We start from the raw sequence: 25,158 nt of genomic DNA on the forward strand, positions 1-25,158 counted from the left end.
AGGCCTTCACTTCAACGTGCAGAATTAGAAACCACTTATTCATGAAAAGCAAGAAAATATGCAAGTAATTTATGAACAAAAGTAGATTGTGTTTTTAAAATTTAAGCATGCGAGTGGCATCAGAGTGTTGCCTCAGGCAGGCCGTATGTGGTGGACTCCTGCTTGATCAATAATTGAGTGAAATGACCCAAAATCTCCAGACACTCATGAATTAAGCATCAGATTTCATTCTGAGCAAAACATTTTGGATGGAGATTGTTTGGTGGGGACTTTTAGGGTGAAACTCCGAAAAGTGGATGAAAAAATACTGCACCCACCATGTCATCATATGCATCTGCAAAAAACACTAGGAAGAATATTTCGTCAAGTTGGGGAGGTTTTCAAACTTCCTTAAAGGAACCGTTCAGCATCAATTGGCTTTTTCACTCAACATGAGAGAAAAATTTTGCATTAAATGCGGCCCTTTACAATTAAGTTACGCAATAAAATTAGATGGAAATTTTTAAATGAGTAAAACACTTAAATTAAATGTTTTAATTATCTTTTTGAGTGTATGGACCAAATAAATACGATACACCGTGTTGATTGGTGTGCATCAGAGCTGCTGGTTGAAATTTCATCCTTCTTTTTAACCTTTGGCATAGCCGTTTCCCCATCTTTGTGCTAAGCTAAGCTAACCGTCTGTAACTTCACATTTATCGTACAGAAATGAGTTCCACCAGTCTTTTCATCCAACGCATGACAACAAAGCAAAAGTCACACCGTTCCCACACTGAATACTGATATCAAGCTCAGTCATTGTCTCATGTCATACAGTTCAAAGAAAAAAAACAAAACTCCACTTTTATAAAGGAAACGAGAGTCAGCGACACAACTGACCTGCTAATGTCAAATAGCTCTTGTGTCTTCCACACTGACCAGCATTGTTGTTTTCCCTGCTCAGCTGCCAATCACTTCACATGGCGGGTTAAGGGTCACAGGCCACATTAGGACAGAACTGCCCACTCTCTGCAGGGAGCGTTTCCTGTGCTAGTCTGCAGGCTGCGGCCAATGGGAGGTCAAACACCAGGGGTCAAAGGTCAAACACGGTGCTATGTATTAAGGAAATTAGTTTCTCCTGCTCAGATCCCAAATATGCAAATCAGCGCTTTGGAACAGTCTGAACAGCCTTCCCTTTGGTGCGTTTGATTTCTATCGCGTGGTGACTTTAACTGATCAAATATGTGGGACAAAATCATTTTCCACAGCAATCCAGAAGATCTACAACCATAACCTCTATGAGAGCAGCACAGTGAAATGAATGATTAACTGGCACGTGGGAGGGGCTGGAAGGGATACCTGAAGTGCATAAGAAATTCCTCACATCTCCAACCCATTTAGCAACTGCTCATTAATTTTAAGGCGACTGGAAGGCAAACAAGTAAGCTAAAAACAAAAAGAACCTGCGTTTATAATCACAACGTTTTGCAGCTTCACAGCATTTCAGCTTCTTTATTGTGTGTTGTTCTTTTTTTTTGTTGTTGTTGTTCCAGTTTGAACCAGTAGGCAATTAACAAATAGTGCAAATTTTACAGAATAAGATCACCACTAAACCAGCTGGTCTCTGATGCTGAGCTGAGGTGGTGTAGACACCAGAGTTCGGTGACGTATTCCTCTCAGGTTTTAAAATGCTGCCTTCTGTTTGACACATACAAGGAACAAGTGCAAATGCCAGGAACCGCGTGGAGAAGGTCTTTACAAATCAGCATGTAGCTTCACGTAATGAAGGTGTTTCAGATCTCAGAGATCAATAAGAGCAGTCAATGACGAGTGGTTTAAAAATTCTTTAAAATGAAGATTTTCTGTTAAAAAGAAAAGCAGCGCGATCATAAAAGAGTAAAAATTTACAAAACTTCATTCTTCATAAAGAGATTCCTGCTGTTGTGACTCACGTTAAACAAAGCTTCACCTAAGCCCAGGGTCCCCAGGCTCCGCTGGGGCCCGGGTCACATTTGGGGTCATCGGCGGGATAATTTATGGGCAAAGCACTTTTCTGGTATTGGTAGAGCCTGCTGAGGAGATACTCCACCACTGCGGGGAACTGAGCGGATACTTCATTCCTCTCCTCTGGATCTTTTTCTATGTCAAACAGCATGACGGGCTTCAGCTGATCCACCTGCGAGGGCCTCGACTCCGAGCTGTTGTGGTCCGGCCGGGGGAACCAGATGTCACAACCTGAAGAAAATAAGATGAAGGACATCAGGAGCAGCAGCGGAAAGTGACTAAACACATTTACTCCAGCAAGTTCAGTCTTCCACCTTTTAAAACTTAAATTTCACAGCAATTTAGAGGTGTCTATGATTTGTTAGCAGTACAAAAGAGATATTTGTAGCATAAAGATATTTGTTGTATATCTTTTTTTTATTTTTTCATCTTTCCTGTCCCAGTAACCATCTCACAACCCCTCAGATTTATCAGATGATTGGCTGTCGAGATCTCCACCTTCTTTTGAATATAACAGAACTAGACAGAACTTAATTTCTGTGCTCAAAGCGCCCAAAATAACAATAACCCACAGATCTTGTTGTGAGCAGTTTCACGTCTTTTCTTTCTACTGAACTACACCTTATGAGATGAAATACACAGATAGCTTTAATAAAATTACAGATTTCTCTGGGTTTGAACATTGCTGTAAAACTTTGTGATAATATGCAAGCACAGAACTGAACAAAATACATAACAAAGGTTGGGTAGTTTTGACATCTTGATGCTGAACTGTTAGATATCTGATTAGCAGAGATAAGAAGTGAACGTGTGTGTCTGTGCCTGATTTTTTTTGGTTCTCACTTAGACTAAACATGTCATTACAGGTGACAGAGGATACCGACCCGGGTAGCCAGTCAGCAGCTTCCAGTTTGAGGATCGAATGGCGGCGTGAATGGACACATTGAAGCCAGAGTTGGCCCAGCAGCCTCCGCTGACCTCCTGAGCCAAAGTTAACCGCTGCTTCGTGCCAGTACCTGCAGAGAGCAGAGGACAGAGCCGATCACGCAGGTCATCCGTTAAAGAAAATAACAGAAACTGCTGATGAAGATCATATTAGACCACCACTGGATACAAGAAGCCCTCTGTGGGCGCCTATGTAAACCATATGTGTAGGCGCCGAATACCAGAGAATACCTGGGAATCAGTCAGTATCAGGTGAAGGTGTGAAAATAAATGGACCAATGACAAAGTGCTGTAAAATCAACAGCGAAACAGCAGGAAGTGAGCCATTCAAAAGTTGCTCCAAAACAATCCTTCCCTTTAAGAAGAGAAATTGTTGTGTGTATGAATTTGCTCTAACACATGGAACTTCGGGACTGGAGGAATTTGACAAATATGGTGGTAATGTGGTCAACTCAGCACCAGTCTCCCATTTCTGCCAAGCACAATGAATAATTTGCCGTTGCTGCAGCTGGGCAGATTTGAAAATGGCGAACAAATGAGGGACAAGAGTCACGGTTAGCAACTGGCATCACTTTACCAGTTTCATAAGGCAAAAGCAAATAATTTCTCCTCATTCTGAGGGTGTCCAGACATGTGTGCAGCCTCCTGCCACAGGCTGTTTCTGATCTTATGGAAAGTATCTCCCAGAAGTGGAAGCACACTTTAAAAAAAAAAAAGAGGAGATCTGGCCTTGTGAGTATTCTCAGGTTCATGCTGTGGTTGACCCTGACAATATGGTCCTGATTAGAAAGATTTGCAAGTAATTTCAGCATCCTAACGCTCTCAAAAACAAGTATTTCCTCCTGTTCTTAGCATATGGACAAATCCCCACCCGCTGAAATCCCACGTTCCCCATCAGAGCTCGATTTATAGTCGATCCAACTGCGGTGACACGACTGGAGGATGAAAACACGTCCGATCTTGGAGTTTTTTGCAACCGCGTGACGTTTGACGCTGAGTTCTTCACTGATCATTGCACAAATGACATGTGGGTATCTTAATGGTTCACACATGCACAACGCCGAGTTGCTCAATGAAGATTTGCGCAAGACTCGCAGAGATCATGTCATGAGATCAGTAAACGTCGTTATGTAAGCAGGTGGGAAGATAAATGGTTAGATTTGCTTTGGGGGAGCTCTAGCTCTTCATCCACTCGAGGGGCCTCAAAACCCGACACACAAACACACTGTGAAGGACAAGAGCGCCTCAAAGCAGGCTCATCTGGACCCACAGCAGGAGAACCCACTAATGGGCCTGAGAAAAACGAGGGCGGCGAAGGGGAGGAACAGTGGGCAGTGGGACCCTGACAGAGCGGAGGGGTGTGGAGGGAAAATTTTGGGGCGATTTAAGGCTTGGACAAAGTCCAGGGTTTCTCTCTTTGGGCAAGTGAGATGTTCAGGGACCCCTTTGAGAGGGATGTGAGAGGGATCCCCTCACACAGAGGACGGACTCTGAAAAGCAACTTGAAAGGAGAAAGTATGCAAAACAAGGACAACAAGGCCTTTTCATGAGTTAAACAGAGAAAGTGAAAGAAGCATGAAGGCAGAGTGAAAAGGAAAGGAGAAGAGAGGTGGAGGTCTCAAAGAGAGGCCGGGTTAATAGGAAAGGGGGGATGAAAGAAGGAACGAAGGAGGAATCTCAGCCTGGAATGCATCAGGAGGAGCTCCCGGTTGTCACCGTGGTGGCTGACGATAAAGATTCACACATCAAACATGAAGGCTTGTAAAGCAGCAGTGTTGGTCTTAACTGGGCTCCGTTGTCATCCCAGTGATTTAGATGGTAACGACCTGCAGTAAACTCTGAGGATAATTTGAGCTCCACTGACTTAACCTGTGTAAACAGTCGTGTCTCAAAAACGCTAATAAATCAAACCCACAGAGGATTATCACCCTGCGAGGCTGCAGTTCCTCTCAGCTCTACTGAGGGTTTTAGCTCCTTTTAGCTCATTGTTTTGTTTTTTTGATCCACCAGTCGAATGTTTTCGTCTCACTGCTCCTGTCAGACTTGTTTCCAGATGCTGCGGGCAGCTGTTTTCAGCAAACAAGCTCTGAACAATTGAACACCTGTATGCAGGGAAAACAAGTTTAGTGCCAGATGGACGGGCGTAACGGCACACAGCAGCCACAGTTCAGGTGAGTTTGGTACAGTAGGGGGAAAAAAAATCCATAACGCTTTCTTTTGCCAACACGCCGTCTTTGTCTCATCCACAACTCTGACCGGGAAACTGACTTCGTTCCGCCGTTTCATTTACATTTGCCAAACTGTGACCGACCGGTTCACCAAGCCACCCGGATCAGCACCGGGCAGAGACCGTCCAGATGCCACCCACTGAGCAGAATGAGTCTGAGGTGCTGCAGTGACATGAACATGATCCCTCACCCACTTCCCACCAGTGAACGCTACCAGTTGTGTTAGAACAAAGAAGAAAACTCCTGCCCTTCTAGGGGTGACTGTAAAACCCTGTGGCGGATCAAAGCGCACACATATGATGCCCCATTACGTGTCCATTATGGTACATCTGTGAAACATTTCGGCACAAAAATACTCCTCCTATACCTCTGCTATTTTCAGATGTGTAACTGAGGTGCAGCGTCGTCCGCAGAGTCAGAAATAGCGGGCTCGGACCAGGACCAGGACCGAGACCACCAAATATTAAGTGGTTTAGACAAGAATGAGACCAGTTCACTGTGTCTGACAGCAAGGAGAAAGAAGCACTCACAAGACCTGCTTCCTGGAAAGTTCCCTATGATCACAGTGTTGAAACTGTAAGCACACACACACACACACACACACAAACACTGCTCTCAGACGTCAACCATCTCAGATTTCAACACTGTTGACCAATTCTGCTGTGACCGATTAGAACTCCAGCCTTGTGCTATCAGCATCGCTCAGATGAAAACAGAATAACAAACCATTTTGAGAGTTACGGTAATCATGAAGACATGGCTAAAATATGAGGTCCAAAATGAAGACAGTTAATGCAATATTTTCTTAAACAACTCAGATAGCCTTTGGGGACAGCCCGTATTCATGATCATCTTAATAAAACCTTTGCAGGCCACGATGAAAGATCAAATTAAAGCAAAATGTGTACATTTCATAAAGGAAGCTTTCAGGTTTAAGGACATGCACTGATAACAATCAAGACACAAACTGACTCACCTCCAGACAAATTCCTCACCAAGTCTTAATCAAAATTTCAAACCCTCATAATAAACATAACGTGGATGCTAATGTGAGTTTAGTCAAATGTTATATAATGTGATATTCTTAGGCCTCGGTCTGCTCTGACTTAATTGGATTCACAACGTCTGGAGTTTGCGAATGCCGACTCAAACAATGAGCCCTTGATACTTGTGGTCATGTCAGGAAGAAAGAGAAAACGGTGAAATAACGTTAGAAAAGAAGGGACACACACATGACGGACATCACACACACACACACACACACACACACACACAGAGGAGGAGGAGGAGGAAGGTAACATGAGACTTCCATCACCTCGACATGCTTTATTCTTGAAATTCTCGTCACTGAAACCATTTCAGCCTGTTCTTCATGTGTTTCCTCCCACAGTCCAAACACGTGCACGCTGGGTTAACTGGTCAGAAAGGCTGTCTGTTTATATTTCTAGGTGACACCCAGGCAACCTGTCCAGTGTGATGTGCGCCCCACCTTCCTCCCAGTGCGAGCTGATGGATGAGTCTAAACCCGTGGCTCCCAGCGTCATGAGAGGTCAGCACATCATCAAAAGGGTTAGCAACTAGCAGCTCTGTGAGGCTTTATGAGAGCTGCCAGTGATCTCCATCAGAAATGCTTATCAACCTTCCAACGTCTGATTAGGCGGCGAGTGTGTCTGACCATTTCCGGGACTAAGTGTCCAGCTTTACATTAAGACGTGAAATGATCTCAGCTGCTTGGCAGGATTCTCAGCTGTGAACATAACGTGTGGTGAAGTGATGGGATCTCTGCAGCTGTCAGCTGATGTTTGTATTTCACAAGATCCTATTTCAAAATTCATGTCAGAATTCTCTCTTTGGCAGGTGTGCATGGGAGCTCAGACCCTATCCTGTACTGTACCGAGTGTGGGAACTGCACCTCAATAGATGAAACCCTGCTGGAGGTAGCTGAGGTCTTTACATCATGTGTCGAGACCATCAGTGAGACCTGTGAACTTACATGGCATGATGTCGTTATACAGAGGATCAATGTTGTGCAGCAGCTCCAGTCTGGGCGAGGCAAACCCTTTGCTGCAAGACAAAAAGCAGAGTAACTCTTAAACATATGGATTCACACACACACACACACACACACACACACACACGATGCCTGACTCATGCACTGTGAAGTCCACTGGGGTCTGTAAATCTAAAGCAGCTGGCCGTTGTTCACCAGGCAGTCATATGCTCTGACCGCACTCCACCACAGAGAAAACACGCTGCTCTGGCTGACCACAGTGTCTGATAACACGACTGAAATAACTCTCGCTCTCTGCTGCCCGCCTACTGTTCATTTGCTTTTTAATTTCCCCCGGCCGGGCTGTCAGGCTTCTGTTTTCTGTAACATGAGAGCCAATTAAAAACAAGGTGAAGCAGCGAAAACAAACAGCAGTTTGCGTCCTGTGTTGCTGCGTAGCTCAACAAGGCACCGCCAGCAGCCGGCGGTCAGCTGACGTGCGTCAGCCAATCGAGTCAAGTGGAGGCTGTGAGTAGTAGTTTGTGGTTCGGGCTAAGCCTTGATTTTCTGCTAGGGCTCTGCTGCAGCCCTCAATTTCACCTTCGTTGCCGTGTCCACATTTAGTTTACAAATATATTGTGTCAGTCAAACAGGACTCGGTGACAGCTGGTGTGATGACCTGTTAACACGGAAAGTTCATCTGTGGCCTGCCAACTGCTGCATGTGACTTATTATATCACACAAGTTCTCCAAAACATACAAATTAAACTACACATAACTTAATATATTAAAGGAATTAAAACATGTCAGGTATGTTGGATTATAAAAGGATTTGTAGCTAAACTAATTATCTTGTCCAGGAGCAGGCTTTCAGAGGTCTGAGAGGCAGAGCTGAGGAAGGAGAGAGAGTAAGGGAAAAAGGGATGGAAGGACTACAGATTTGTGTGAGAATGACTGATGGAATTTCCTTCTCTTTGAGCACCCATTGCCTCAGTAACAAAGGGCTTATTGAAGGAGCAGGAGCTCCTACAAGAAAAAGACGCTGGGTCAGGGAGACAGGCAGAGGGACCTGGAGCTGGAGGAGGGGAATCGGAAAGAGGCACAAAGAGAGGGCAGGCTGTCAGAACTCCAGAGCTGGTATCACCCATGCTGTGTCACCAGCCAGAAAATACACAAGCCCGTGGATCTGCGACCACGGCACAACAGCCCTCACCTGATTGTGTCCCACACGTTGAATCCGTCCAGCGGCTTGGTGCCGTTGGTGCTCCCTCCTGCCAGGCTGACGAGTGTTGGCAGCCAGTCGGAGATGTGAATGAGTTCGTGGCTGACGGTCCCCGGTTGCTTCAGCAGCGGGCCGGCGACAAACCCGACTCCCCGAACCCCTCCTTCCCACAGCGACCACTTCCTCCCTCGCAGCGGCCAGTTGCTGCCCCCGTACACCGTCTGACCCCCGTTATCTGTGCACCAAGCAGAGGGACAGGAGGAGGACAAAGACAGACACGTAAATATAAAGAACTGAGGACGTGTCAGACACACCAGGAGTCATTTAAATCAACGTTAAAAACGCGTGAAAAGAGAGCAAAGTGGCGACGTCTCTGAAAATAAACATTCAGCTTTCCAGTCAGAAGGGATCTTTGAAGACACAACCCACTGTGGGATTAAAGCAAAAACATTCACTTTTTAGCACCAAAGACAAAGTACAGCTGAGGCTCATGGGAATGTCACGAGTTCTGCAGGTATCTGGTCATAAACCAATAAAGAGGTGGACAATTAAAAAGTCTGAAAAGTCAGCTAAAGTTATTACAGGCCATCCTGAGGAGGAAATGAGTCAAATTTTAACCACAACCCATCCAGTGGGTGTTGAGGCATGTCACTCAGCACTACAAATGTCAACCTCATGGTGGCGCTAGAGGATTACCAAAGTCTTTAGGATTATCTGCTGTGGAGTACAACATGACAAAGTAAAACAAGTAATCTAGGTCATTTCAGCAACACACCAACACCCATCAGTTTGTCTCCCCTTGTTAGACAAAAACTCCTGCAAAACATCCAACCATTACACAAGAGCGCACACACACACACACACACAGCCAGTTAGACAGACTGTCATCATCCCAATAAGTCTGTCCAGCACAAACACACTGGACCAATCACGTCCAGGCAGGGCTCCCCTTTCAGCAGCAGCAGCAGTGTCATGCAAGTCCAGGAAGTAGTCTGTCCCGAAACTGTTCTGGAAAAGACCGTCTGCTCCTTAATGCCTTTTCAAGCTGCCTTGGCTCCCTACTGGCCAATTCTCTTTCCCCAGCTCCCACCCCCAGTTTCACCTCTCTCGCTCATTTGCTTACAGTAAAGTCCCAGTGAGGCAGTCAGTTTGCAGAAAATTTCACCAAAAAGGAATTTCAGCATCAGGGCTCACTGAATTCCTGTAAAGCCCGGCACATGCGGGCCAAAGACGACAGCTTGAACTTGAGATATGACAAATAAACCCGACAACAGCCCCAACTGATAAGTGACGTTTATGTGTTTTTATTCTTACAAGTCAGATATTACATAAACAGCGCAGCAGAATCAGGAAATATTCTGTGTTTCTGCCTCAGCTTCAGCTCAGCACAGTCAGTGTCTGCCCGACATATGGCTGACTGAGTCCTTCCAACCAGAGCCGCAACCACCGTGTGGAGGAACAATGAAACAGGCCACCTACCGCAGCCCAGCACGGGCATAAAAACCCTCACACTTTACTTTCACAGCATTGTTCCCGTCTTCTAATCACCCTTTAAAAGCCCCTAAAAATAACCCTCAAAGGAGTTACCTACATCACATGTGATTCATTACACGTTCCACATGTGGAAACCCGAGAGCGGACGCATGTTTTCCGTGATGCTGCATACATTCATGTTGGCCGCCGTCAAAAAAAAAACAAAAAACAAAAAAAACAGTCTCAGTGGATATGTTTTAAAAGTTCAACAAGACTCCAGTGGTGTATGAGCCAATTAAAGAGCTCCGTCAGTGTGATGTCTCTCTGTGAGTCTTCAGATCCTGCTCGCCAAAACAACCCCCCCATTAGAATAACAACAACTACAACAACACTGCTCTCTAGTGGACATAAAGACTACTACAACAGCTAGTGTCAGTGTAAAAGGCTCTACATTTTGTGCACTCTTTCACCAATATTTCTCAACCATTTTCAGCTTTATAAGATAAGAAGTCAAACAAATAATGAGTGTGTATTTTTACCACGTAGATCCCATACATTACAGGTGTGATATCCTGCTACGACAGTAAAAATGTGGCTCATCCAGCCTCTCAGTACAAACTCGTACCTGTTGAGAACACCAAGACCGTGTTGTCCCAGAGTCCTGCCTTCTGCAAAGCCAGAGTGATGTTGCCCACTGCTTCGTCCATGGCCGACACCATGCCGGCATACTGCCTGCGATTGTGGTCTTTGATGAAACTGTAGGGGGCCACGTAGCGCTCCGGCACCTGCAGTGGTGAATGGACCGATTGCATCGCCACATAGAGGAAGAGAGGCTGAAAGATAACAGCGTGAGACTTCTGTGACTTCCTGTTTAGTTTAACAAAACACAAATCGGAAATGCCACATTTCAAGCAGGCTTTCATCAGTGCACATGTCGCTATGGTATCCGTATGCACAAAGTACTAAGTCATAGTGTCATCAGCCGTGTGCAGGTCACCTTGGTCGAGTTGTGTTTTTCAATGATGCTGGTGGCCCTCTGGCTGAACAGCTCAGTGGAATAGACTCCTTTGTATGCGGTAGCGACCTCCTCTCCATCCCGCAGGTCCAACGCACAGCGGCTCAGGTTCAGAGAGATGATGGGAAAGCAGTGGACATGACTGTAGTAATCCTCGCTGCCCGTCAGGTAGCCTGGAGCACAGTGAGTGAGGCAGAGGACAGGAATCAAGCCATCTGTGAATGTGTAAAAGTTAAGAATAAAAGCGCATGCTGGCTTTGTTTAGTGTGAAACACACCAAAGTATGTGTCGAAGCCCCGGCGTGTGGGCAGGCAGTCCTTCTTGTACATGCCCAGGTGCCACTTGCCCACCATGTGCGTGGCGTAACCCGCCTCCTTCATCAGCTGAGGCAGCAGTTTCTCATCCAGAGGCACGCAGTACGGCTGACAGGGCCAGATGATCTGGTGCTGCATGCCGGTGTGGATCTGAGGAGGACGAAACACACACACACGTGGTCAGGAAGTAGACCCTGTCCTCATTCCTCGCCTCCTCTGCCTCCCACCTGGGCTGCGAGCACTACGAAAGGCAGGAAATGTGATGGCTTTAAGTGACTAATTTCAGAATGGAATACAAAGGTGAAATTTTCGTGTTTGTGCCGTGTGTCACGCCTCTTTCACACATCACGAGAGCTAAAAAAGACTGAGGATACACCTGTGCGTCCTCGCTCGAAGCTCCTCCACCGAGCCTCCTCGCTCCTCAACACGCACTTCAAGAACTGAGACGTGCTGAAAGATGTCAGGCCTTCTTTGAAAGGAAGACGGGGGAGGAGACGAGCAGACACACAACAGGGGAACGAGACGAGCCCTGAATACGCCTTGTGTTGAAAAAGGTGCAAAACAAGCGAGGGCTCATGAAAGAGGGAACCAACAGTCTGTGTGGTGATGCAATCAAACGGTTCAAAGTAAAGGTCCTGAAATGAGGCCACGCTGTCCTCTTGTCCTGCACTCTGCTAGAGTTCAAACTCTGGACAGTTCTTCTAAACGTGGTTAGGACCTGTGACAGCGTGAGGACAGGCCCGAGAGTTTCTCCTTCCTTGTTTGCTGTGTTTTCCTGTCTGCCAGGCCACTGACGGACGAAGCTGAGACGACCTGGTCACATGCAACGCACCTGATCAGGCTCAGCTCAGGAAGCTATGAATCAGACGCGGAATCAAAAGCGCAATATTTGCCTTTGGATTTTAGTGAAGTGCGTGCATCAAGCAGCAGGAAACGGAAATAATGAGCTGAAGTGCCTTAAAACTACACAGGAACAAACTCAGCTCAGCAGGATGCGGGTCTCACCTGATACCTCCCAGTCATGAGCTGGTTTCTGGAGGGGGTGCACAGAGGCTGGACGTAGTAGTTCTCCAGGCGGACTCCCCCGGCCGACAGCTTGTCCAGGTTCGGTGTCTTGATCTCTGAGTGATGGTAGCCGACATCGTACCACCCGTAGTCATCCGCCAGGACGAACACGATGTGAGGCTGCCGAGCCGCCGAGACCCCATGAAGGCTTACGAGGAGCACAGCAACGACGAGCGAGAACGCGGACGGTCTTCGATCCATTTCTTGGTTTTGAACCCAACGGAGGACCAGCGGTGGAAGTCACTGAGTAAAACCGGAAGTCAGTCTGGTTGACCTTAGCGTCAAACTAGCGACTGGCTGTCCTGCTTACATGTTTTTATTGTAATGATATAAAGAAATACATCACCGTAAGTTAAGTGTTGCTGACGCTTCCGTGTAGTGCAAATCAAAAACGCTGCCCCGTTTAGCGCAGCCAATCAGGTGACAGGAAAAAGCAGCGAATCACGTGAATGTATGGAAGAAAAGATGGGTGACTACTGTACGTAAAATACGTAGTGTAAAAATACCACAATAACCCGCTGTTGTCCTCTAATAGTGCGGATTAGATCTGAAACGATTAGGTTATCAATCAGTCAGTCGGTCGGCAGAAATTTTGATCACTTATAGATCATTTTGGTCACTTTTAAAGTATATATGCCAAATGTATCCTCAAATACGACACCTAAAGTTGATTATTAAATTAAATTAATTTACTTTAAATTTTAAAAAATTAATAAAATGTTTGCTGTTTTATGACATTTTGTAGTTTGATTGAGAACACCATAAGCAGATTAATCAATAATAAAAATTGCTGCAGTTTTATTGCATTGCATTATCATTGCATTATATATTTCCAATACTATATAATAATACCATATTTTCACTATATTATTATCGTGCTTTTGTTATTATATACTGTATCATTGCATTCTCTTTCATTTCTATTAGACATACTTCACAATATTTGTAATATTACTGTATAGTGTATGTATTTGGCATACATTATAATGTATATCCCATTTAATGTGTGCGTGCAAGCTGGGTGGGGCCAGGTTTTGATGACAGGTGACCTTCATTGTGCTGTGCTTCTATTGACCTGAGCTGTACGTGGACGTTTCACAAAAACAATCATTCAGCAATTATCAGACACTTGGCATTTCTCACCTGCTTTAGACACAGAAAGTAACTAATCTGTTGGGACTCAACAGAAGTCACAGTGGAAGTGTTAATGTGAAAAATACTGTTATGAAATAAAGACTTGTGAACATTTTGACTTTTTTTTTTTTGTTTCACACAATTCATTTATGTCATAATGTAAACTATGATGTGTTGAACACTCCATACAATGTGGCCATGATGGATTTTATTCATGTTTTGACTAATCCATCATCTTCATGTGATGTTCTTCAGACGTAATTTGTAATTTCTGGTCCTCCAGTCAAACAAAGTAAAAATGAGGAAGACTGTGGCTCTGAGGAAAGACACCATCACCAAATACAACACAGTGAGTGCATTGTTTTAATTATCAGGGTATTAATGTACACATATTAGCGCAAAAGAAAATAGAAAACAGATTAATAAAACAATCTTTGTGCATGTTTGTCAGCATTCTGTTTCTTTTGTTTATTGGTGTACATTTCTCAAAGTCTCAACAATTATGAAATGCAGCTGCATCATTTTTTTAAAACAAAAAAGGCATTTGTCATTTGATCCTTTCTGCTGAAAATTAAATAATCAAGCACCAAAAAAGGCTCAACTGCCGACCTGTAAACATCCAATTCATGGAATTACAAAAAGTCAATGACTCTTCTAACACTCTAAGACATTGTGGTGCAAGAACATCAACAGTTACCACTTCACATTCATAAGAAGCACCAAGCACTCTCACACGCCGAGTCTGTTCTCAGCTTCCTCTTCCTCGACACAAGACGAGAAGAGGAAGTTGTGAAGAAATGTGACTCTTTTTCCCTAAACTGGCCGCTTACTTTCAGACACAAACAGCTCAGTACAGTTTGTTCCATATAAGACTCATGTAACACAGTAAAACTGTTCTTCATTAGCTGGTGAGAAACTGATTGTGGACAGTCTGTGCTTATGCTTTGCCCTTTGCTTTCTTTTGCAGCCGCGTCCGTGTGGGCTCGGTGAGGACTAAGGGCTCCTGGATGACCATGGCGGGGTACTTCCTCCCCAGCAGTTCCACCTCCACCTTCTGGCCCACAGAGCACAGCTCCAGAGGCAGGTAGGCGAAAGCAAGGCTCTGCTGGGAGCTGTAGCTGTAGGCTCCGGATGTCGTGTTTCCAACCACCTGATGAGAGACACGAGGGACAGGCTGAGCGAGCATGAACACAAAAAGACAGATAAAAGCGAATGTGATCACAAAAACTCTTCACAGCTCACCTTGCCGTTGTGCCAGACGGTTTCGTTGCCTTCGGGGTCGATATCGTCTGTATCCACGGTGATGTAGGAAAGCTTCCTCTTCAGACCCTTGGCTTTGATCTCCTGAAGCGCTGCTTTGCCTATAAAGTCAGCAGGCTGGACAAACACAGGAGCAAAGAGTTTTTATTCAGATCTCGTGGTTAAAGAGGGAATAAATCACGGAAACCTCTATACGAGCAGTTGATGTATGTTAAAAAAAAAACGATGGATGGTTACCTTGTTCAGTTTGATGAAATAATCCAGTCCAGCCTCCAGAGGATTGGTGTCACAGTTCATCTGTAAAGATCCACAAGCTGATCTCACGAGCAAAAAAACATAATATCTGCTGCTTAAAGGAACAGTTCAACATCTATCTTCCCAAGAGTTACATGAGGTCAGTACGCCAGTGTTAGCTAAGCTTAGCCTAAGGACTGCAAAGAGGAAAAAAAATGACTAACTATTCCTTTAAATCCCTTAGGCATGTGTGTGTGTGTGTGTGTGTGTGTGTGTGTGTGTGCATACCTCAGCTCCCCAGCCCCTAAAGCCCTTTTCCAGCCTGAGGGAGGACATGGCGTAGGTGCCGAAATTGTCGATGCCGTCGTCTTTTCCCGCCTCCATCACGGCCTGGTAGATGGCAGCCATGTTCTTCTGGTCGATGTACAGCTCCCACCCGAGCTCACCTGAACACACATGCATGTAGTATCACCATCAAGTACATTAAGAGACAATCTAAAAATCAAAAATATCCTCAATTCACACAACTGTATGAAACGAAAGGAAAAACGTGAGAACCTGGAACCATCATGTTTGAAAGGTTTCGCTTGAAAATTTACTCCAGCAAAGGATTTAACTCCTGTTAGACAACAGGATGTGTGTAGCACCTGTGTAGGAGATCCTGATGGCCCGGACAGGAATGCCGGCCAACCTGATTGTCTTGCAGTGGAGAAATTTGAATCCGTCATCACTCAAATCCTCATTTGTCAGTTTCTGCAGAACTTTGCGGGAGTTTGGTCCTGCGATGCCCAGCACACCGATATCTTCTGTTACGTTGCTGATGTCGACATCATATCCGCCGTCTGCAGCCTCCGCCTCTATCCACCTGAGCTCACATCCACAGGGAAAACATTCAGCATCTCTGGTGGCGGATATACAGCCATGTACAAACACATATCACACATTGTCACGTCTCTCTTGAGCTCTTCATCTGTAGTCTGGTCGTGTCACCACTAGAGGGCGGTACACAGCATGAATCCGTCCTTGCCTGCCCTCAGGCTTTGGGAGAGAGTTGGTTACAATATAGTGGGGGGAAAGAAGACGAGTTTTCACGTACTGCCTCCCGATTGGAGCAAATGGAGGGGCGTTTTGTTAGCAGCTGCTGAGAAGTTTTAGGTTTCCTCTGTATAAAAGTTTTACTGAGCACAGCCTGAGCCTGGGTGTGACTGAGAACTGAGGGGTGTTGTGCTAATCTGTTAACCAACCATTATGTACTCTGTGTTCTCTGTAACATGAATACTGAGATGTTTGTCTGCTCATATATGTGTGCAGTTCTGTGCACAAAGCCGTGTATAATACTGTGGAAACTCAATGCCTCTGAGGACTACAACTACACCAAACAAATAACTTCCTGTAACAGCATGCACTGTTACAGGAAACACATTTCTTTAATTTTCTGCAGAGACAATATTGGGCGACTGATAACAGGAGCTTGAATGCACATGAAACTCCTCCAGTTGAATCATCAGAACAAAAGAAGATAGATCAACATCTATAAATGTCGGCGTGTTTCACCTGAGGTCGTGACCCTCTGACCCCGAGCCTGTGATGAGCAAAAACTCTCCTGGTGCCAGCTGGGTGATGGTGACCTCGGCAAAGACTCTCCCAGTGGGTGTCAACATGTGACTGATGTTTGTCAAGCCCACCTGGAAACACACAAGGTTGAAAGGCGAGTTTGAGAAAGGCGTGTATTGCCTCCAAGGCACCGGACTAACTTTCAGAGGAAGAAGAGGAACTGTTAGCCGATGTGTGGTGGTACAGCAGGCAGGCATTTTGCAGTGATGTGAATGAAGTGCACATGTGTTTCACCTTGGGCATGGTGTTAGCAAACAGGCGGTCCAGCAGCTTTTGCGAGTCCTTCCCCTTCACTATGAACTTTCCAAAAGGCGTCAGGTCGATCACTCCCACCTTCTCCATCACCAGCTTGCACTCTCTGCCAACTGGTCCGAACCAGTTGGTGCGTCGGAAACTGGGCCTGAGCACAATACAGCATAAGTGCTCGCTTTCCACTTGGCTCTCTGTAGTTTTAACCAATGCCAACTTTCCTTCCGCAACTTTTTTTTTTTTACTACCTTCTTATTGACTTCATTGCATAATGTTAAATTTATTGCATGCGGGATTTAAAAGACTATTGTAGAGTCTACATCCAAGCTAGCAGCTCTGTAAGGCTGTACTTAGGACTGAGCTGAACACTGATGTTTAGCATGTACAATGTCTAGCTTGTTCACCATATTACTTTAGTGTGTTAGCATGCTAATATTTGACAATTAGCACTTTACACAAAGTACACCCGAGTTTGGCGGTTTTGCAGGTATTTGTTCATGAAAAACCCAAAGTGCTAATATTTTTTTCCTGCTCTTGAGACATTGAAGACATGTCCATTCTTAGAGCCATGCCAGTAGTGTGCCTGCAAATACAATATGGCAAAAGGGAGGGGAAAGAAAGATGCACGGCAAGATTATGAGCTTTTGTGAAAGGGAAAACTCTGTGTCACAGATATAAACCAAGTATGCAGTGACTGAGAAGGCCAAATGGATTCAACACTCGCGGCTTTGGCAAGACGCCAAAACATTTGCTGGATTGTCTCAAAAAATCTACGATGGTTTTTAAATACTGTCATGGTGTATACTGGATCCTGCCCATGCTGTTAGGTGAGCGTTAGCAGCTGTCCTGGTCTTTCCAGTGTGGCATCTGAACATCTAAATGGTTTTGCTGTACGGCTGCTTAGCTGTACAGCAGAAACAGCTCACTGGAAGCGGCTGGCAGGCTGTGCTTTATTTTACACCTCCCAGTTTCACCTAAGAACATTTTGTCTTCAAGCATTTATTCCAACAAGCATGTACTGGACACTATCAGAGCTTCCTTCTTTATGCTTTGGTATGTATGTATGTATCAGCTGAGCCCTCACTATATTCTTTCTTCACAGTGATGAGAGTTTTTTGTAAAATAAAACACAGTAAATGTGCTGTGATTAATTAAAGGACTGCAAAAACAGCAGTTAGCAATTACATTAAAACCGGTTATGAAACAACAGTGTGGAAACCTCTTGTTCAAAGGTTTACTCTTGCAAATGACTGTTACTGTTGAGATCCAAATGTAGTTATTGTTGGCATCTTGCCAATCAAACAATAAATATTTGACTAACCGACTGCCTTACTTGTATCCAGTGTCATCTCCTTGTTTGTAGAACCAGTGAGGCTGTTCCCAGCCAGCGTGAAAGCCCATGGATGCTTTGTCCTTCAGCAGCTCGTAAACACCGCTTGTCCGGTAGGTTGGTCGACCAGCGAAACGCTCCTCCTTGGGGTAACCCACTGGAGAGACCGACAAGGTGAGGCAGAGACAGCAAAGAGTTTAGTGACAGTAAAAAAAAAGAAGAAGAAGATGGTCTTGTTGAATGAAGGTGTGATCCTCTTGTGTTCTTCTTACCCACATTGTTGAAGCCATAGGACTCTCGAGCTTTGGCACACATGTACGGCACATCAGCCCATTTACCGTAGCGGTTGGGGTCACATTCAATCAGGTCGTAAGGAGGCTCTCCATTCCTGATCCAGTCGCTCAGGAACTTACCTATACCACCGGCGTGGATGACTCCATACCTGAAAACCCAAGCGAATCAGTTCTCTGAATGTAGAAAAATATCAACTACAGAACTAAACGGTCTTCATCGTGCCCAGATAACACATACCCAAAGCCAATGGCTGTCCAATAGTTGCGAACTCCTTGGTGTGGTCCGACCATGGGCAGGAGGTCAGGGGTGTATGTGATTGGTCCAGACACAATGTTGATGATGTCAGCTTTCTTTAGCACAGGAACCATCTCCATTGCCATCTCAACATGCTCCATTATCCTGTCGAGGTCTGACTCAAACAACTCCTTACCGAAACCTGTAGCAGCCGCAGAGGAAGCAAGGCGGACGTGAACATGATATTTAACCTCCAAGAAATGTACCCCGTCAAAGGTGTAAGAGCTAAAACACACAAACAGTCTAAAAGGTGAATGGACCAATCTTTATCCACGGCAGACAGACCTGGAGGTACTCCATCTCTGACCCAGGAATCCTGCAGTTTCATCTTCTCCATCTTTTCATACGGGCCAAACAGAAGGCCGTCCCTTTCCTGACGCAGGTAGTAAGAAGACTCCAGATCCCTGATGACAGCCAACTCCTTCTTCAGAGCCTTCACCTCCGGTATTGTTGCTGTGACGACGTACTGGTGGTGCACTGGGATGGTGGGGTGCTCGAACCCAATCATCTTGCCCACCTCACGGGCCCAGAAACCTAAAAACCCACAGAGATGGAATTAAATCAATCAAGAAATCAAGATGGATTTCAATTTACCTGTATTACTCTGAGTGATGCAGCGCTAAATGAGAAAATGTGTTCTGCATGTACAATAACGTGATTTTAAGGTTGAGATTTAAAAATTGTAAATGCAAACATTCAAAAATACGCCCAAAAGTAAAACTAGACACCCAAAGGCACATGACAAACACAGACAACTGTGTGAATGAGAAATTACTACAGGAAAGAAAAACTATTTGATGAGGAGAACGTTTAGTGATGACTTGCAGCGATCTCCTGTGGTAACATCCTGGCATTTATGAAATACAAGACAATATACAAGTACAGAAGCATGTAAAGTTCAAAAAGCTAAATGAGTGCATGTCCAGTATATACCTGACGTCACTGCACAGTCTGCTGCCGTGACCCTGAGCCACATTGTCATGGCAAGCGTCCGACGTGTCTGTGAGACCATGAGATTCTATTGTGTTTCAACAGCACTTGTGGATGTAAGTTATGTAACAGCAGAAATATTTCACTGTGTGGCTCCCCTGCGAAATCTAAGTCAGATGACTGAAATGTGAGCCTGTTTACTCACAGCAATTCAGTTGGTAAAGAACACCTAATTGGTTCACAAAATGTTCAAGCTTTAACTCCACTCAGGGACTGTGGAAACAACTCACCAAGGATCAGTATAGACCTGGTGCCAGTTCAGTTGCTGTGACGAGCAGAGCCTGTTCCAGACCCGTTGATCTCTGCTTCTACCTTCAGCGTTACAAGAGTGACTCTCATACACAATAATCTACAAATTCAACCTAAATTTAAACAAATCCCCACTTGAAATCTATTGTCTCAAATGGTGTAAATGTGTTTTATCAAATGCAAGTCTGCAGCCCATCAACATTCCAGCATCTATTCATGTTCTTTATGTGAACTTTATGTGATGGTGAGGGATGGGGTGGAGGTCCCAGGTAGTTTAGGCAGGAGGCGAGCTGCAGAGGAACACGTTTACCAGAACACACAGGGTCGATTCACTGCGTTACCCACTGATGAACACGAGCTCACAGAAATGAAAGAACACTTTGCTGAATTCACATCAGCCATCCATCCTGTTAATCTCTATTTGTTTCTCTATTCACAAATCTAAACTCATACAAAAATAATGTATAAACAGCTGAAACACTCAGCATCTGCTATGTAAGTGGCAGCATAAAAGCAGTGTGAAAATACGGCAGAAATAAATTTTTATGTAATCAACAGTGTTAAACACACACCCAGCGGGAGCCACTCGGCTAAAACAAACTACTGATAACATGTGAGAAGGTACAGTTCACTGTTCACGCAGCGTTGCCTCCTTTCCTCAGGTCACAAAGCAAATGCACTGAAACCCTATATATTCTATATGAGGTGACATTCCAGGGAACGACCTTTGACCTAAACTTAGGCTCTCGTTGGTCCGAGGGGTTTATTGGGAGGAGGATAGTGAAAATGAGATGTCGGGGAGGGCTGTTGGCCTGACAACAGAAGTGGTCACGGTTCAGGACGAGGCTCTGTGTGGGCGGCGGTGGGGAATGGGAGACATAAAGTGTGGAGAGAGCTCTAAAATGAACCCACTCAGGACGATGCGTTTTAAACCATAAAGTGAACACAATGCGTTAAAAAATGACTGCGGTTGCTGTTGTTTCTTGGGACTTGTTTCCCTCCTTGCTACATGGGATTTTCAGGGCTGAGATTTCAAACTAACTGCTTTCCTGCTGGGCTTATTTCTGCAGCAACGAAGCAGCATCTGCCGTTAATCACAAAAACGAACAAAGGGAAAGACGGCGACCGTGACTCAAAAACAATGTTAGCTCGCTGTGGGACAATAATTCATGCAAACAGACATACATACACACATCAGTTGGTTATTTTAGTCACCGGATAGAAAAAGCAGCAAAAAAATGTTTCAAACTGTTTGTAAGGAGGAGTGCATGTGCTGCTGCTTCAAGATTGGATGAAGTCTGAACTGCTGGCCTGTTTGGATTGGCTGTCAGGACACAGTGAAGGCGAAAGGCTAGCAGGGCCAACAACATAACTGGCTTCAACTGGAGAACAGAATGTGCAAATACATGGAGAAAATTTGGAGCAAAAAGACGTGAAAGAGCTGTAGAAGATTTGTTCTGCAAGCAGAGTTTCTTGCATTGTAGCAACGGTCAAAGCACGATTTTAAACATGCATGCATAACAGCTATCTGATGCATTGATTTAGTGTATTTTGGGGGTTTTCCTTAGCTGTACTTTAGCCTGAACGTTCCTGCAGAGAAAAGGCAACTGCCGAAAAACATGCATGACCTACATATCAACATGTGTTACACAAAACACCCCATTTAGTCAGAGGAGACACTAAAGCAAATTCTTGAACCTTGCCGGGTAAACAAACAACAGCAGCAGGGATGAAAAGAGTCTTTGCCAACAAAATCCCCCCAGAACTGGTATGACCCAGTTACAGCTGAACTCTGCAAGCAGTGGTCTGTGTGGGCAAAGGTCTCCTGTTATAGAGCGTCCACAGATAACAGGAATTACAGTGACTTCGGGATTCTGCACATTTTTTTGTCTTTTTTTGGACAAAACAAACAACCTGGAAGCAAAATTCTAATTTCAGCTAAGCTTTGTGAAACACCACCAGGCCTTAAATAAAGTGTACACACCTTTCAAACCTGTTCTAGTCTGATCTTTCACCAAAGAACACAGTAAAACATTTACTTTTTCTACGCTTCTGAAAATGGACGATTCCCATTGGCCTCTGTTGGAATACGGAAGCTCAAACCTGTTGCGTTGACGATGCGGTTTGCACGGATGGTTCCATGAGGAGTCTGGACATCCCACTTGCCATCAGCGGTCGGGCTGAGCGCGGTGACCGGGGCCGGGTTATAGATCTGGGCACCGTACATACGAGCGCCAGCAGCCAGAGCCATAGTGAGAGAGTACGGGTCAATGTGGCCGTCTCCTGGGGTGTACAGGCCAGCCAACACCTGAAAACGCAGACAAACCTCCATATAACAACAGATATTCGTCTTTGTGCACTTGCTTTCAGAGTCGATACTGATTATTAGTAACCATGGAGACCAATAACCAACATACAGTTGGAAGAAAAATGAAAATCTTAGTGTCAGGCTGAGAATCACACCCTCCATCAAGAAAAAGACTCACACTGACCTTGTCCATATTGAGCAGAGGGAAAAGTTCTTGGATTTTCTCTGGTCCGATCAGGTACTGTGGCGTCACATTCCAGTGCGTGCGGGTCATCTGGTACTTCATCTCATCCACTCGAGCTGCCGTTGAAGCGATTCGGACACTGCCGGGCTGATGTAAGCCCACTGCCTACAGAGGGAGACAATATGAACGGTCGCAGGAAGACACCTGAAACACATCAAAGTCGTGAGGGACGAGCGACGGACCTCACCTGTCCAGTTTCAGCTTCCAGCGTCTCATATAGTTTAATACTGTCATAGTGGACTCTCTTGAGGTTGATGCCTGGATGGTAGTATGTTGTCAAACCAGCCTGAAGTGCAAAACAAACACTGATGTGTTAGCAAACATCTCTCCTTTTGGCTCCGTTCTGGTCCCTATCAACTCCTTAAGCAAAAGCATCTGGCTCTTCAGCTGCTAAATGCTTCACCTTGATCACAAGCTAGTCTCCATCTTTGTCTGTCTCCTGTTTGTTGATCATCGAGTCAGTTTTCTGAGCTTTTTTTTTTTTTCTCACAGAAAACAAAACCCCGGTTTCGTCCGGAAACAGGAAAGTGATGGGATGTGAAACAAAACAAGCACGAGCTGAAAGCCCCACTCAGATACTCAATGCTAACTCAATACTATTCTATAACAAAATACAGCATACAGAAGAGTATCTGATTATTTATATAAATTCATCACAACTTCTTGCTTTTAAACCGAATATAAAAATAGTAAAAATACACATAAGAGCCTCTAAACTCCCTCCAGGAGTTTCAGTTTCCTCACACAGCAAAAAAACATGCAACTGGTATGAATGTTAACCTGGAAATCTGTACACTGCTTCTCACCCAGTGCATGCTGGGATATACTCCTGTAACTGAGTAAGAGTAAGACCCCCCTCTGACCCGTCACACGTGTATTAATAGAGTTAAAGTGAAGCGCTTGTGGGTCAACCCCTCACATGCCTTGAAAACTTGTGACAGCTGCCCACACTGGATGTGAAGCTACGACCAAACGACCCAAACAGAAATGGCTGTAAACACGTTCGCCGAATGAGGCTGTCGAGGAAGACTTCGCCGCTACTTGCTTGAAAGTAACATTTTCTTACAGTTATCAAGAGATGACCCGAGATTACTGGGGAAACAGTGAAAAAGTAAATGAAAGACAGGCCTGACACAAGCGGTCAATCAATTTGAAATGATTTTTCAAGCAAAAATGCCAAATATTCCTCCATCCCAGCTTCTCCTCTGCCAGGATTTGCTGCTTTACGTTGTCATTGCTGTTAGAAAATCAGACAACTTTTGGTTTCAGCCTCCCGGTTGGACAGAAGAAGCAATTTAAACATTTTTTTACATTTTATGGACACAACAATTAACCAAGAAAATAACAGATCTATCAAAAATGAAAACAGCTGCTGGCTGAACTGAACATCTTTAAAGTATTTTAAGACAGAACTTTGAGCTTTAGGAAAATGTAGTGGAGACTTTTTTCATTAATTCCTTACATTTTATAGCCCAAACCATCAGTCCAGAAAAATAATGGCAAATTAATCGCCTGAAATGAAAACGTTTGTTAAGAGCAGTAAGTGTGACAATTCGCGCGGTCTTCCACAGACTTTGCCCTTTGCAGCCTTTGTCAGGTCATCTTTCTGCCATACAAACTGCAGACTCTGTCGGACGTACAGCGTGCCAGGTGGATCCAGCCGTCAGCTCAGACTTCTCCAGCAGCACCACATCCTTCATGCCACCTTTGGCCAGGTGATACGCCAGGCTGACCCCGACGCATCCGCCGCCAATGACGACAGTCTCCGCTGTGTCCTTCCACCTTTTTGCCAAAACTGAGGAGGCATCGCTGCAGGGAAAGGAGGAGGAGACGGTATTACAGGTGAATAATCACAGCTCCAGCATGCACACACCAAGTGCCACGACCGGAAACTGCTGTCACACCTGCACCCAAGGCACTATGTGGACAGAACCACCGTAACAGCCCTGCGCAAACTGTGCAGCTTTACACACGCGAAGCAGTGAATGTAAGTCATTACGAAGTGCACGACCAAAGCGTGTTTAATGTGGTCTCACCTCTCCTCGGCGCGTTTTCTGGACGTGCAGCAGATGGTCCGCACAGGAAGCCGAGCGACGCACCGACACGCCGCCAGATCTGTGCGCAGCCGAGTGTTTATCAGGTTTAATATCCGCGACATGACTGAGGAACTGCTCAAACGCTACAAACTAACTACCGACGCACCTGAGAGCATAACCGACCCCCCTCTCAGCGGCCCACGGCCCTGCTGCGTGACACTCACTCAGTCGTATCTCAGTGTGACCCGCCCACAGGACCACAGCAAGTCAGGGCGATAGACGAGAAACTTTAGCCTGATCAACCGTCAGCCCTGTTAACGCTTTGTGTGCCAGGACTCCAAATGTAGGCCACCGGCACCAGGACGGGGTCTGATACGAGCTTTAACAAAACCTTACTCAAAGGGAAACAGTCAGAGAGGCGGCTCACACTTCGCGTTAAAGCATTTTTGTAGTTGGCTGAGGGGGAGTCTTACTTACTTTATACTTTATATGTACTTTATATGTAGTTTAGTGCAGCAGTGTCCAACCTAAGGGTCGGGGCCCCTTCAAAGGTCACTACAGAAATATGGGGGGGGTTATTTTGTAAATTAACTAATGCTGTAAGATAAATGTAAAACATAAAATGTACAGTTGCAGTACTTGAATGTACATATTTGTTGTGAATCATGTTTACTGTCATTTAGCCTG

At 45.1% G+C, this 25,158-nt stretch overlaps 2 protein-coding genes across 3 annotated transcripts; both read right to left on the reverse strand.

Moving 5' to 3' along the window:
• Positions 1–1,809: 1,809 nt before the first annotated feature.
• arsb (arylsulfatase B) lies at positions 1,810–12,642 on the reverse strand. Of its 2 annotated transcripts, XM_046375268.1 has the most exons (9): positions 12,176–12,642; positions 11,134–11,320; positions 10,839–11,029; positions 10,467–10,674; positions 8,360–8,603; positions 7,150–7,220; positions 2,868–2,999; positions 1,932–2,214; positions 1,810–1,841 (listed from the first exon to the last, which is right to left on the reverse strand). In XM_046375268.1, exons 1-8 carry the CDS (start codon positions 12,434–12,436, stop codon positions 1,949–1,951), a joined length of 1,560 nt encoding a protein of 519 aa, XP_046231224.1. In that variant the 5' UTR covers positions 12,437–12,642; the 3' UTR covers positions 1,810–1,841; positions 1,932–1,948. The 2 variants fall into 2 exon arrangements, with proteins under 2 accessions (XP_046231224.1, XP_046231223.1); XM_046375267.1 differs by having other exon boundaries at positions 1,810–2,214; positions 12,176–12,641.
• Positions 12,643–13,709: 1,067 nt separating this feature from the next.
• On the reverse strand, positions 13,710–24,818 carry dmgdh (dimethylglycine dehydrogenase). The gene is made up of 16 exons (XM_046375271.1): positions 24,472–24,818; positions 24,076–24,244; positions 22,623–22,721; positions 22,376–22,540; positions 21,987–22,191; positions 18,930–19,178; positions 18,588–18,786; positions 18,329–18,498; positions 18,060–18,213; positions 16,712–16,877; positions 16,418–16,548; positions 15,511–15,728; positions 15,152–15,309; positions 14,867–14,926; positions 14,612–14,746; positions 13,710–14,519 (listed from the first exon to the last, which is right to left on the reverse strand). The coding sequence occupies exons 1-16, from the start codon at positions 24,591–24,593 to the stop codon at positions 14,307–14,309; spliced, it is 2,613 nt and encodes an 870-aa protein (XP_046231227.1). The 5' UTR covers positions 24,594–24,818; the 3' UTR covers positions 13,710–14,306.
• Positions 24,819–25,158: the final 340 nt, after the last annotated feature.

This window comes from Scatophagus argus, chromosome 20, assembly GCF_020382885.2.
Source record: "Scatophagus argus isolate fScaArg1 chromosome 20, fScaArg1.pri, whole genome shotgun sequence".
Taxonomy (NCBI): Eukaryota; Metazoa; Chordata; class Actinopteri; family Scatophagidae; genus Scatophagus; species Scatophagus argus.

What these genes read in the sequence shown, in the direction of transcription:
- arsb (XM_046375268.1), bottom strand. Translation starts at nt 12,436, where the DNA reads ATGGATCGAAGACCGTCCGCGTTCTCGCTCGTCGTTGCTGTGCTCCTC. An exon ending in AAAAACACAACTCGACCAAG is followed by an intron (nt 10,675 to 10,838) that starts GTGACCTGCACA and finishes GTTATCTTTCAG; the next exon opens with CCTCTCTTCCTCTATGTGGC. An exon ending in AACGTGTGGGACACAATCAG is followed by an intron (nt 7,221 to 8,359) that starts GTGAGGGCTGTT and finishes TTTGTCTTGCAG; the next exon opens with CAAAGGGTTTGCCTCGCCCA.
- dmgdh (XM_046375271.1), bottom strand. Translation starts at nt 24,593, where the DNA reads ATGTCGCGGATATTAAACCTGATAAACACTCGGCTGCGCACAGATCTG. An exon ending in CTCTGCTCAATATGGACAAG is followed by an intron (nt 22,192 to 22,375) that starts GTCAGTGTGAGT and finishes CTGCGTTTTCAG; the next exon opens with GTGTTGGCTGGCCTGTACAC. An exon ending in GGAGATGACACTGGATACAA is followed by an intron (nt 16,878 to 18,059) that starts GTAAGGCAGTCG and finishes TATTGTGCTCAG; the next exon opens with GCCCAGTTTCCGACGCACCA.